The sequence below is a fragment of the Chiloscyllium punctatum genome, chromosome 37 (genome assembly GCF_047496795.1).
Source record: "Chiloscyllium punctatum isolate Juve2018m chromosome 37, sChiPun1.3, whole genome shotgun sequence".
Classification (NCBI taxonomy): domain Eukaryota; kingdom Metazoa; phylum Chordata; class Chondrichthyes; order Orectolobiformes; family Hemiscylliidae; genus Chiloscyllium; species Chiloscyllium punctatum.
The window spans coordinates 3,810,645-3,824,026 of NC_092775.1; the positions used below are offsets into that span (position 1 = coordinate 3,810,645).

At 54.6% G+C, this 13,382-nt stretch overlaps 1 protein-coding gene across 1 annotated transcript in view; it reads left to right on the forward strand.

Annotated features, from left to right (window-relative positions):
- Window positions 1-13,382, forward strand: part of LOC140462812 (elongation factor 1-alpha 2) — a 39,015-nt gene that overhangs the window by 14,922 nt on the left and 10,711 nt on the right. Inside the window, exon 5 of the mRNA XM_072556137.1 lies at window positions 4,048-4,198. Coding sequence (XP_072412238.1) covers window positions 4,048-4,198 — 151 coding nt within the window. The remainder of the gene's footprint in view (window positions 1-4,047; window positions 4,199-13,382) is intronic.

Below are 13,382 nucleotides of genomic sequence, written 5' to 3' on the forward strand. Positions count from 1 at the left end.
AGGGAGGTTATATTTCAGTTATACAGGGCATTGGTGAGACCACATCTGGAGCATGGTGTACAGGACTTACAGAAGGGATATTAATGCATTGGAAGCAGTTCAGGGAAGGTTAACGAGTCTAATTTATCAAACATCTGATTTATCAATGCTTGTACTCAGATATGTTAACCCATGCAGGGGTGTAATTTTAAAGATCCAACATACAAGCATTTCATGTACTTATCAACAGCTGCTTTATATTGTCCTGCATTGTGTTTGACTTGCCTGAAAATCCATGTGTGAACGGATTCCAGAACAGAACCCACTCAGTTCCCAGGAACTGTCTGTACTTGGGAATGAGCAGATTACCTGATGAAGAAAGGTTTGATGGGTTGGGACTTTATCCTCTGGAGTTTAGGAAAGTCAGAGGTGATTTCACTGAAACAGATTAGATCCTGAAGGGTTTTGACTGGGTGGGTGGGGAAAGGATAATTAATTTTGTGGGTGAATCTAGAAGCAGGGGGTCATAGTCTTTAAACATTTGCAGCTTCCATTTAAGACAGAGAAGGAGAAATATGTTTTTCTCTCAGATGGCTGTGAATCTTTGGAATTCCCCTCCTCAAATGACAGCAGTTGCAGAATCTTTAAATATTTTTAAGGTGGGGTCAACTCTTGATGACCAACGGGGTGATGTATTCTGAGGGGAAATGCAGGAATATAGACATGAAGCTAAAATCTGATCAGCCATGATCTTATAAAACTGGAAGGGCTAAATGGTCTACACGTCTTCCTTACTCTGTTTGTAAGGAACTTTATAGCCAATGAAATGCTTTTTGAAGTGCAGGAATCACATCAGCCAATGGCTGCGCAGCAAGCTCCCACAGACTGTGATAAGGTGAAGTGCAGGCAATCTGTTCCAGTGATTTTTTAAAAATACTTTCAGGCAGCTTTTTCTTAATGCAAGGGTTGTGACATTGCTAGCTGAGAACTATTTCTTGCCCATCCCTAGTTGTCCTCCCTTGAGAAGTTGGCAGTGAGCTGCCATTTTGAACTGCTGCACTCCATTTGGGATTGATGATGGGTGAAGGTGAGTGGGTCAGCTGGATGTGGGAAGGGGGAAGCGATTGAGGGATGAGTATTTGCCAAGGCACCATTGGGGAATCTCCAGCCCTTCTTTGTGCCATGGGATCTCTTTTGTAGCCATCAGGGCGGGCAGCTGGGTCCGGGTTAATGTCTAATTGGAAAGATGGCACTTCTAACGGTGCTGTAATCCTGCCCTCTGGCGCCATCTTTGTTTCTTCATCCAGGCAGCCAATGTGATTCTGAGATGTAGGCTTCTGATGCCAAGCCAAGAGCAGTATTTGCTGAAGCAGAGTCATAGTCACAGACTTAGTCCCCCATGTCAAGGCTGACATGGAGGATCTGGGTGATGTAAATAATTCAGGAGAAGCTGATGGCATATTAATTGATGAAGATATAAATTTAAGGTAACTCAGTAGGTCAGGCTGCATCTGTGGAAAGAGGTACACAAATTAATGTTTCAGCTTGACGACCCATCATCAGAAACGAAGGGAACTAGAAAGTAGAAGTGTTTTTAAGCTGGTGGAAGGGCGAGGTGGCAGGAAGAACAAAGAGGGAGATCTGTCATAAGGCAGAGGTCAAGAGAGATTAATAAGAAAGAGCTGAAGGCAGTGGGCATGGATATAATGATGGAACAAAGCTCAGATCCAAGTGCTGTGAATCATTGCACAGAAAAAAAATCAGAATGCAGCAAAGTTAAGGTGAAGAAACTGAGGAGGTACTGCCAATTTTTTACCATTGCTTGTTCCACCTTGAAATACATCTTTTATTATCACTGGAAACAGGTGGTTTAACATCTTCTGTACTTTCAAAATGGCGCTGGTGTTTAGCACAGTACCCACCCCATTCTGAGACCATCACTGTCCCTTTAAGGCTGAGTGTAGGGTCAGAACACATTATCACTCTCCTGACTAGTGAGATGTTGAGTAGGGTGGGCCCGTACTTAACGGAGTTTAGAAGAGTGAGAGGTGACCTTATTGAAACATACCAGGTTCTCTGGGGACTTGACAAGGAGAGGTGCAGAGGTTGTTTCTCCTTGTGGAAGTCTAGGACTAGAGGGCACCATCTCAGAATAAGGGGCTTCACATTTAAGACAGAAATGAGGAGGAATTTCTTCTCTCAACTGGGAGTGAATCTGTGGAATTCTTTACCACAGGGGGCTATCAAGGTTGGGTCACTAAGTATACCCAAAGCTGAGATGGATTTTTAATCACTAATGAGAATCAAGAGTTATTGGGAAAAGGCAGAAAAGTGGAGTTGAGGATGATCAGATCAGCCATGACCTCACTGAATGGTGGAAAGACTCGATGGGCTGAATGGCTTACTTCTTACATCTTATGACTCACACATGGATGGAGCAGATTGAGAAGAGAGGGAGAGTTAAAACTAAAAGCTGTCATCCATCGTTGTGGTATTTGTACAGGAGAATGAGAATTGTCAGGAAGAACTCTTTTCAAAACTGCAGTCAGAGGCTAGCGATTTAACTTGGAAAAGCACTTTGTTGATGTGGAATGTGCTGCTGATATCACTGGGGTTTTAATTAGCTGTGAATCACCTTCTTTCTGCCATGGGAATGAGGCACGAAGGAGAGTTTTTAATTAGAATGCTGCCTCATTCCTGAACTCGGAGCTGACAGCTAGTTGCTAGGGGACTGTGGGTGGTTGCCGGGTGCCTGCATTCACTCAGTGCCAGGACGGCTGTGAGAAACTGAGAGACACAGGAGCCATTTTGTGTTTGTACAATTTAGTCGAGGAGTGGCCTGCTCAAAATGGCCGCTCACACCTGACACCTTTCAATTCCACTGAGTCACCGATAAACCTCGCATTGCAAACACGAGGGAAATAAGAGATCGGGTCGTGGGTGTCTGATATCAGCCTGTCAGTAAGATCTGTCTGTGAGAGGAACGAGCTAAAAGCAACCATGGCCTGTCCCTGTACGGGTGAGATGGCTGAACAATTAGCTCTGATTTCAGGCATCCGGTTGATCCATTTTTAAACTGGGCTGCCTTGTTTTTCAGTGTCTGCAGTAAATCCAACACTAAACCGTCAGGGTTAAAATAAAAACTTTTCTTGTCTCTCTTCACGTACCCCACATATTGGTTAAGATCTCCATCAAAACGATCTTCATTAATTCTTATTTGCAGATAAGCAGACTTGAGTCTCCATCTGATGTTCAGTAATGGCCATATATAAATGTTGGGGTTTTAATAGAGGCAGTGGACTGGATGGCATTCTCTGACAGTGCAGTCCTTGCTCATTTTTACACTGCTCAGCCTGAGCTATGTGCTCAAACCCTCCAGAGTGGGCCCTTACCCCAGCACCCAAAGGTGGGGGCCATAATGGGGGCAGGGTGTAGCCCCTCATGCTTTTTCCATAGACACACAGCTTGGTGTCCCATGTAACTACAGAGCTCCTGATTTCAGGCATGCTGTTGTGGGGAGGCTGGGGTGGTGGGGTGGTGGTGGGGGGAGGGAGGAGGGAGGGGAGCATGGGCAGATGTGAATGGGACCATTCTCTGCCCGCCACCTCCAGGGCATGGGCGTTCCGTGGGGTTTGGGTCTTTTCTGTCCAGCTGTCCTCAGACTCTGCACCAAAAGGATAATTGAAACCAGGATTAGGGCCTACTCTGTATAACATTACCTGGCCCCCACTTGGAGCCCTGCTGGGTCAAGGAGCAGAAATGTAAACCAGGGATAGTCTGTGGCCAGTGATTATCTGTCACTGGGAAGGGCCAATATTGGGGTGAAGAGCTTGGTTAGCATGATGCACATTATTGAGGAATAGTCACAGACGCTCCCTGTCTGGGCCCACCACTTGAGAGAGATGAGGAGATTGTGATTAGGGAAGGGGTGTAGTGAGTCAGGTTGCAGTTCAGTAATCTAGAGGGCATAGTGAGAGATCAAGCACATTCCAAACAGATCACCATCAGGGATCAGCATCAGGTTGGCTGTAATGCCTTCTTCCTGACCTCTGCTCTTTCCGCTGATAGATGCCATGGTTCAAAGGTTGGAAGGTCGAACGCAAGGAGGGCAATGCCAATGGGGTGACCCTGCTCGAAGCCCTGGACACGATTCTGCCCCCAACCCGTCCCATCACCAAACCCCTGCGCCTACCCCTTCAGGACGTTTACAAGATTGGAGGTAAGCAGCCAATGCTGGGGGAGATAGGAACAACATCAGGAAAGCTGAGGCGGCCTGAGAACACATTGATGAGGAGTTGGGAAGACTCCATGGAAACCACAAGCACGGTGGGTTAGTCCCGCCCCCACTTCAGGCCCAGTGGGAGGGGCACGATTCACACGGATATGGAACCTGAATGTGACAGCCGGTTTAAATTGAGCTAGAAATCAAATGTACATCATTTTGTCTGTTGTCTGGGCCTTAACTCACAACGCAGCAATCACAAACTGATGAGCCTACATGGAGAGAGTGGAAGGTCTTTTATCCCTTTTATATTAGTTCACTGATTCTTTAAAGTTTATATTTTTAAAAAAGAGGCTGTAACTGCCAGTGGGAGTAAAAAGAAATCCTCTGCTCGGTTATTTTTAACGTCAGGTGTACAGGTCAGAAAACAAACGTGACCATCTGTTTGTGCTGTTTCAGTCACGCCTTTGTTTCTATTTCCCCAAAGGGCTGCTGTCATGACATTTTGAACAGTTAACTTTAACAGGGTTTCAATGGGTTTTGTGAACGGGAGTGTTGTTCACTCTGCATTGTTCAAAGTTTCACTTGTTGACCTCCACATGCCTCCTGAGGTGTGCTGTTGGTGCGTACTGGGCGAGTGGCTGTGAGTGGGTGACAGGTCAGACCTTTGAAGCCCCAACAGCTTCTGAGGGAGCTGGGATGGGGACTCAGGCAACCAAGATGGACTTTCTAACCCATGTGCCTCAGTGCTCCCCCTCTCCTATTGCTCCTTACACAAGCTGCAGCAAACATTGCACATTTCAGGGTGTCTCCTTTGACAAAGACAAGTCGAGTGGGTCAGTGTGTTTCCCAGTCTCGAGCTAGCCACCTCGGTGTTGCTGAAATCTTGCCCTGAAAGCCAGGGTGATTGATGGGTAAGGATCCTGCAGGCTTTCAACGGGCCTGGAGTTCCTGCTGCTTTATTCACCTTGAGTGGAGACCGTGCACTGTGCCTCACCTTGAGCAGAGAGGAATTCAGCCAGAATCCCAGTATTCAGCTGTGCACCAACATGGATCCCGAAAAGCATCCTGCATTTCTGTAGCGCCGGCCAGAGCGCTTTACAATGAGTGAAATATGCTCCTAAACTGTTAAAATGGCCGAGACCCTGTGTCCACAGTGAGATCCCACAAGCAATGATATGTTAAAGATCAAATGATCTGTGTCAGAGGTTGTAGACTGAGGGATAAACATTGGCCTGAACACTCAGGATATCTCCCCTACTGTCCTCCAGAAGAGCGCTTGTGTAATTTATTTCTGGAGAGAGTCGATGGGTTTGAGATGTGGCCTGAAGAATGACAGCTGTGACAGTGCAGCACTCCCTCGGGATTGCACAGTGAGTGTCAGCTGGACCCACATCCCGAGAGCGAGTCCAATAAAAATGTAATTTGATCTCAGTAACTTGGCTGTAGTGGGGGAAATGAACACTGTGTGACACACTGCATCATCTTGATATGTGGGCCCTGTGGTGGGCAGCAGAGAGAGACCAGAGGAGGGTGACTCACCAACATGGGCCCTTCTGGACAGTCCTGTTGCCCAGGATTTGCTTTGTACCAGGTTTCTCCTGCCTTGTCCACTTCATTGGGGCGTTTGAGACACAGCCAGCATGGGCCAGGCTCAAGGCCTGGGGGCAGGGCTGGTCTGACTGTCCCCTCCACCCAGATGGTGCATGGTTAATGCTGGGGCAAGCAGGCATCGTGCCATATCCAACTCTGTGCCCGGTGGAAGTGGGGACATCTATCCTATGATGAGACTTAGGCCCAACTCCTAGCACTTGCTCCAAGGTCAAAGAGTCCCCTGATCTTCCTCCCACAGTAGGCTAACCTGGGGCCCAGGAATGCTCTTTGCAACTTGTTAATGTTGCATCAGAGTTCTAACCTACTGAGATTGGGCTGTATTAGAAACGGAAGTCAGTAATGTTTTATGAAATAACTCCCCAGCGGCCGGTATCCCGTCACCAAGTCTCCCTTTATTTACTCAGGGAGTGTCCTTGACACTGATCCAGCTCCCTCAGAGTGAAGAGTACCTCTGACCCAGTGTTGATGTTTTTTTACCCCAGCCCCCATGGTGTGTGTGTGGCAGGTGTGAGACACAGTGAGAGACACAAGGTGCACGAATCTTTATTCAATTTCCACCACCAGGAGGAAAGGAAACACCCGAGTGGCCAGTGGCAAGCAGGGCCCCTCGCATCAAAGGGCAATACTGTGTGATCAAACAGTGAAGGGGAGGGCAGGGATTAAATCAAAATAGAGTTGGAGGGGGAAAATAACTCCACTCCCTACGGTGCCCACCTCTCCCTCTACAACTCTAGGGGGTTGGTGGACACTGCGTGCTCCTTGTCCAAGGACACCCGGGCTCTAACGTAACCACAGAAGAGGGGCAGGCAGTCGGCCCTAACGACCCCCTCCACGGCCCGCTGCCTGGACCTGTTGATGGCCAGTTTGGCCAGGCCCAGGAGCAGACCCACGAGGAGGTCTTCAGACCTGCCCTCCCTCCTCCGTACCGGGTGCCCGAAGATCAGGAGCGTGGGACTGAAGTGCAACCAAAAGCAGAGGAGGAGGTTTTTAAGAAAATCAAAAAGGGAGTGCAAACGCCCACACCTAATATATATTTTTTTCTTTTTTTTTTCTTTTTTTCTTTTTTTTTATTCAATTGCCACCACCAGGAAGATAGGAAAAAACACCCGAGTGGCTAGTCTCCTCTGTTAATTTTTTTTTTCTTTTTTTTCCCTTTCTTTTTCTAACCCCCCACACTACCGCCTAACTGTGGTAGTGCTTATTTTTATTCCCCAGCCCCCATGGTGTGTGTGTGTAGGTGTGAGACACAGTGAGAGACACAAAGTGCACGAATCTTTATTCAATTGCCACCACCAGGAAGATAGGAAAAATACCCGAGTGGCCAGTGACAAGCACTGCCCTTCAAACCACAGGGCAATGCTGTGTGATCAAAACAGTGAAGGGGAGGGTAGGGACTAAATCAAAATAGAGTTGGAGGGAGAAATGATACACTCCACTCCCTGCGGCGCCCACCTCTCCCTGAACGACTCCAGGGTGTTGGTGGACACCGCGTGCTCCTTCTCCAAGGACACCCGGGCTCTAACGTAACCCCGGAAGAGGGGCAGGCAGTCGGCCCTAACGACCCCCTCCACGGCCCGCTGCCTGGACCTGTTGATGGCCAGTTTGGCCAGGCCCAGGAGCAGACCCACGAGGAGGTCCTCGGACCTGCCCTCCCTCCTCCGTACCGGGTGCCCGAAGATCAGGAGCGTGGGACTGAAGTGCAGCCAAAAGCAGAGGAGAAGGTTTTTGAGAAAATCAAAAAGGGAGTGCAAACGCCCACACCCAATATATACATGGTCCACGGACTCCACAGCGCCACAGAACAAGCAGTTGGGCTGGGAGTCCGTGAACCACCGCAATCTGCGGTTACAGGGGACTGCTGCGTGCAGCACCCTCCACCCCAGATCCCCAAGAGAAAGGGGGAGGACTCCCGCGTAGAGAGCCCTCCACTGGGGATCCCCACCGCCCGGTGGCAAATGGGCACGCCAAGGCGTGTCCGGACGGTGGATGAGGGAGAAGAGGTAGACTGTGTGCAGCAGCAGTCGATACAGGGCCTTCCTTTGTATATCCCTTAAGGGGACAAAATTAAAATTCCGGAGGCGGCTCAGGTTGTGGGGCACAGGCTCCCGTGGGAAGTTCGGGACCTTGGGGCCAATGTGAAATTCCGTCCGGGCCGGGGTAAGCGCGGACGGGATTCCTCCGCACACCTGAGCGTCCTCCAACTGGTGCACTACGTCGGGTCTGAGCACCGCCGTTTTAAGGCGTCGGATAGCGGTGGCCACGTACCGGACGTCTACCGCTGCCCTGCTAGCTATGTCCTGCGGCAGCGTCCAGCCCAGGCCCCCGGCACCCAGCACGTCCCCGACCCTGGTCGCCCTCGCCGCCACGGCCCTCCCCTCCGACAGCCACTCGAACCCGTGAGTACGGAGGTGCGGATTCCTGAGCAACGGCTCCCTGACGACAGCCGCTACTCCAGCCGGAGGGTAGGCGCGACGCGATTCGACCATGTTCCAGACAGTGATCAGGTCCTGGCAAAAGACAGGCAGCACCTTGAGGGCGACTTCCAAACCGTCACGGTCGACAAACAAGAGCTGCGTGTCGTAGTTGAGGTTACGCACCTGGCGGAAAAAATACGTCGCCAGGGCGCACCACCTAGGAGGAGGCTCGACGTAAAGGTATCGCCGCAAGGTCTGAAGGCGGAACGTCGCGACCTGGGTGCGGACGCACACCAGCGACTGACCGCCCTCCTCGATAGGGAGACTCAGAACCTGCGCGGCGACCCAGTGCATCTTTTTGTCCCAGAAGAAGTCGACCAACGTTCTCTGGATGTCAGCGACAAAGCCAGGAGGAGGGACCAAAGTGACCAGCCGGTACCACAGCATGGCGGCCACCAGCTGGTTTATGACCAGCACTCGACTCCTGTAAGATAGCACTCGGAGCAGTCCTGTCCAGCGGCCTAGGCGAGCCGAGACTTTGGCCTCCAGCTCCTGCCAGTTCGCTGGCCAGGATTCCTCAGCCAGGCTGAGGTAGACCCCCAGGTAGAGGAGATAGGTGGTACTCCAGCTGAACCCCCGTAACTCCTCCGGCAGAGAGTCCACCCGCCACGGACCGACCAGTAGTCCGGAACATTTGGCCCAGTTGATCCTGGCGGAAGATGCTGCCGAGTACACGGCCTGGCACTCGCGCATCCTCCCCAGGTCAGCCGGGTCGGTGAAAGTGAGGAGCACGTCGTCGGCGTAGGCCGAGAGGACCACCCCCGTGCCCGCGCTGCGCAGAACCAGCCCCGACAACCTCCTCCGCAAGAGGCGCAGGAAAGGCTCCACGCACAGGGAATACAGCTGGCCGGACAGGGGGCAGCCTTGACGCACTCCTCTCCCGAAGCGAAGGGGCGCAGTCAGGGACCCGTTAACTTTAACCAGACACTCTGCGGCGGCGTACAAAAGTTGGATCCGGGCGACGAACCGCGTCCCGAACCCGAATGCCCGCAGAGTCCCGAGCAGGTACTTGTGATCGACCCTGTCGAACGCCTTCTCCTGGTCGAGAGACAGGAAGGCGCTCGGCAGACCAGCCCGTCGACAGAAATGGATCAGGTCCCAGACCAGGTGGACGTTGTCGTGTATCCTCCGGCCCGGGACCGTGTAGGACTGGTCCGGGTGAATCATGTGGGCCAGCACGGAAGCCAGGTGAGAGGACAACACCCTGGCGAAGATTTTGTAGTCCGTGCTGAGGAGGGAGACCGGACGCCAGTTCTTCAAAGAACGAAGGTCCCCCTTCTTTGGCAGCAGGACGATGACCGCCCTGCGCCAAGAAAGGGGCAGCTGTCCAGCATTTAGACACTCCCCCAGGACCTGTGTGTAGTCGCTCCCCAGGACATCCCAGAATGACCTGAAGAACTCCACAGTCAGCCCGTCCAGCCCCGGGGTTTTGCCCCTCGAGAGCCGGTCGAGGGCGCCGGTCAGCTCCTCTAAAGTGACGGGAGCGTCGAGCCTTCCGGCGTCCTCCGGGCTGAGCTGCGGCAGGTCCTCCCACAGAACTCTGCGAACGTCCTCGCTGGACGGATCCGGAGAGAACAGAGCCGTGTAATAGTTTCGGACGTGGGCCCTGATGCCCTCCGGATTCGAGACGAGGGACCCGTCGTCGGCCAGCAGCACAAGGAGCTGCTGACGGGTGCCACGCCTTTTTTCCAGCGAGTAGAAGAAGGGGGAGCCGCGGTCCAGGTCCTGCAGGAGCTGGATCCGCGACCTCACGTACGCGCCCCAAGCCCCGACGAGCTGCAGGTCCCGGAGCGCGGCCTTCTTCTCTTCGTACACCCCGCGCAGACTCCAGGTCGAGCATCTCCCTCTCCAACTCCCCGATCCTGGATTTCCGCCTCTTGGTCGACCCCCTCGCGTACTCCTGACAGAAGACGCGGACGTGAGCCTTGCCCATGTCGCACCATAGCCTCAGGGAGGGGAAGCTTCCCCGCTTCCTTCTCCAGCCGGCCCAGAAACGACGAAACGAGTCCCGGAACCGCTCGTCCTCCAGCAGCAGGTTGTTGAAGTGCCAGTACGCGGAGCCGAGCCTGGCGCCGAACGGAAGGAGTTCCGCCCACACCAGGTGATGGTCCGTGCACGACACCTGCCGCGTGGAGGCCTTCGGAAAACAGGAGGCGTACGCCCGCGAAACGTACAGGCGGTCGATTCTGGACACTCCGACCCCAGGCCTCGCGAAGGTGAAGGCGATGGAGTCGGGATGGAGATTCCGCCAGACGTCCACCAGGTTGAAGGACTTGACCAAGTCCCCAAACCTCTTCCCCGACGCACAGCCAGTGCGGGCACTGCCATGGTCCCTGCCGTCGAAGACACAGTTAAAATCTCCCCTGAGGACGACACACTGGTTCTCGTCGATGGAAGCGAGATGAGCGGACAGTTCGTCGAAGAAGCTCGCTTGCCTCGGCCCGGCCAGGGGAGCGTATACGTTCACCAAGTGAAGCACCGCGTCCCCCCAACCGAACCGTCAGGTGAAGCAAACGGCCTGGCACCGGCTCCCTGACCCCCAAGATCTCTGGCTGAAAATGCGGGGCCAACAGGATAGCCACCCCGCCAGATCTGCGGGTGAGGTGACTCATGTATACCCCCCCCTCGCCACTCCAGGAGCCAGGTGGCTTCGTCTCCCGGGGTAGTGTGGGTTTCTTGCAGGAAGCACACCGCATACCTCCCGTCCCGAAGGACCGAGAGGGTCTGGAATCTGCGCTGTGACTCCCTGCTGCCGTTGATGTTGAGGCTGGCTATAGTCGTCTCCATGTCGGAAGTGTTGTGCTACCACCACCAATACAGTGAAAAACAAATACAATTACTGGGAGGACGAGGGAGGGGCACAGGAGTCCCTCGCCCTCACCAGGAGTGCCCCCAGGAAGTTCCTGACTCGTTTTCGCTCGTTCACGTCGAGCCCAGGCGCCTGGCGAGCAGCGTGGGCCGACCAGTAGACTCTCTCAAAGGAGCTCCAGCGGTCGAGCGCCAGTTGGGATCTAACCCGGCAACTCCGAGTTTCCTCGGCAAACTCCTGGAATTCCTTGGGGGGGGGGGGAAATCGGTGGGGGGCACCTGTGACTCAAAAATGTCACTGGAGACACACTCCACGTCATGCCCAGTGTCCGCCACCGATCCCGAACCCTCCTCCGGGAGGTCGCCCTCAGTCACCGACCCTCCCCCACCGAGAGGATGGGGGCTGGTCCGGCACCTCCAGCTGGCCTCAAACCCACGGTGACCCCACCCCCAGGGTCACCGGTGGTACCTTCGTCAGCGCACCCCTTCCCGGAACACCCCGAGTTCAGGTCGTCGGACGGCAGAGGCTCAGGGCCCCGCTCCTCTCCCGACACCGGGATGCCCGGCTCCTTGGGGAAAAGGTCCTCTTCCAGGGCCAAGACCCCCAGAAAACCAGTCTGGGAGAGAGGAGGAGCGAGGATAACACCTTCCTCCCCTCCACCGCTTGACGACCCAGCGGAGAGTTCGCCGTTGTCACCCGCACCACAGCCCGTGTGGTTTTTAAAGTCCTCCCCTGGCACCGGAGGAGTTATGGCAGCAGAAGGTCCTGCTGTAGCCCCTGGGGGTTCGGGCAGGTCAGGCCACGGTGCGGGACATTCAGGGGGCGGGGGGCGCGGCAGCACCACTGGCACACTGCTGGAGTGTCTCTCCCCTCCAAGGGCCAGCACCTCTTCCCCAGAGAGACGGGGGGATTTTATGGGCCTTCCCCTCCCCGTGTCACTTCCTGCCCCACCCCTGGTTTATCAGGTGATGGTGGGTAGGGCAGGGGCCCAGAGACACAGCTGCTGCAGGAGGTGAGGCAGCGGTGGTTCCCCGCCGGTTAGTGCCAGGGTGTGGCTGGGCGGGGCTCAGGCTCAGGCGCCCCCGGGCAGGTGTTGAAGTCCCAGGGGTTTCTGTAACAGGGCAGGGGTTGGGTGTGGGGTCAGTGGGTGCAGAAGGGCCAGGGTCAGGTACGGGTTTGAGGGTTAGGGTTCCCACGCTGGGGCATTGTCGTGCCGGGGTGGGGCATGTCGTGGGCTAGTTGTAGGGGAAGGCAATGGATGGTCTCCCAGTGGGCGGGCCTGGCGTGTTGGGTCTTCTTGAGCACCTTCCGTCCGGCCGGACGTTCATCCCCCCACCCCCTCCCCGCCAGAGGCTGAGGCATTGGAAGCCTCTGGCTTAGCCCCCTCTGCTGGGGCTTTTGGTGTTGACCTCAGGAGGGAGAGTGGGTGCAGCGGCACCACCCTCAGTCGTTGGTGGAGACTGGGTGGCCTTCTGGGTGAGGCAGTTTTTTCTCATCTGCCACACCTTGTGGCACAGGTTGTACCGCACGCCGTCCGCAAGACGCAGTAGGCCGCGCCCTCATGGAGGAGGGTAAACGAGCCCTTGGTGATCTCCTCCCGGGCCAGGCAAATAAATACCTGGCATCGGAAGGAGTATACGTGCTGGAGGGCAGGGTCCTTAAGACCGAGCAGGAGAGGTTGGACACCCGACCGGATCTTCCCCAAGGTGTTGGGGTGGGGAAGAAGGAGCTCACTGGTAATGAAGGGCAGGACGTTGGAGATCACGACCCTCTGGGCCATGACCTCCAAAGGGTTGACAGGCAGATGTGTCCCGCCCACAGCGAGCCCCCTCTCCATGGCCAGGTGGACCACCTGCTCGGTCTTCAGGAAAAAGACGACCTTCCTGTACATCCTGGCCGCAGCGACGATGGCCAGTGGGCCAACCACACTAGCCATGGCCTTGCTGCTGGCCTCGATGGTCATTTTGGGGTGGGGATAGGCCTTGACCCCAGGCGTTTGGTCAGGTGCTTGAAGGGGGTTGGGGTTGCAGCCGGGGTGGGAGCAGCCGCCCCTAAGGCAGCAGCTACCCTGGTGTAGGTGTGGCTGGGCCCTGCAATTTTGTGCCTTGCCATACTGTGATGCTGAATGGTAGTAGGCCCTGGGAGCCAGCTGCGTTGTTAAGTCCAGGTGAGGCTCCAGGCAGTGGCAGCAGCAGCAGGTGGAGGTAGGCCTCAGGTCACAGCAGTGGTGGAGGTCCTGGGGAGGGACCTGATGCGGGTCCCAGGCAGCGGTGATGGAGGCAGG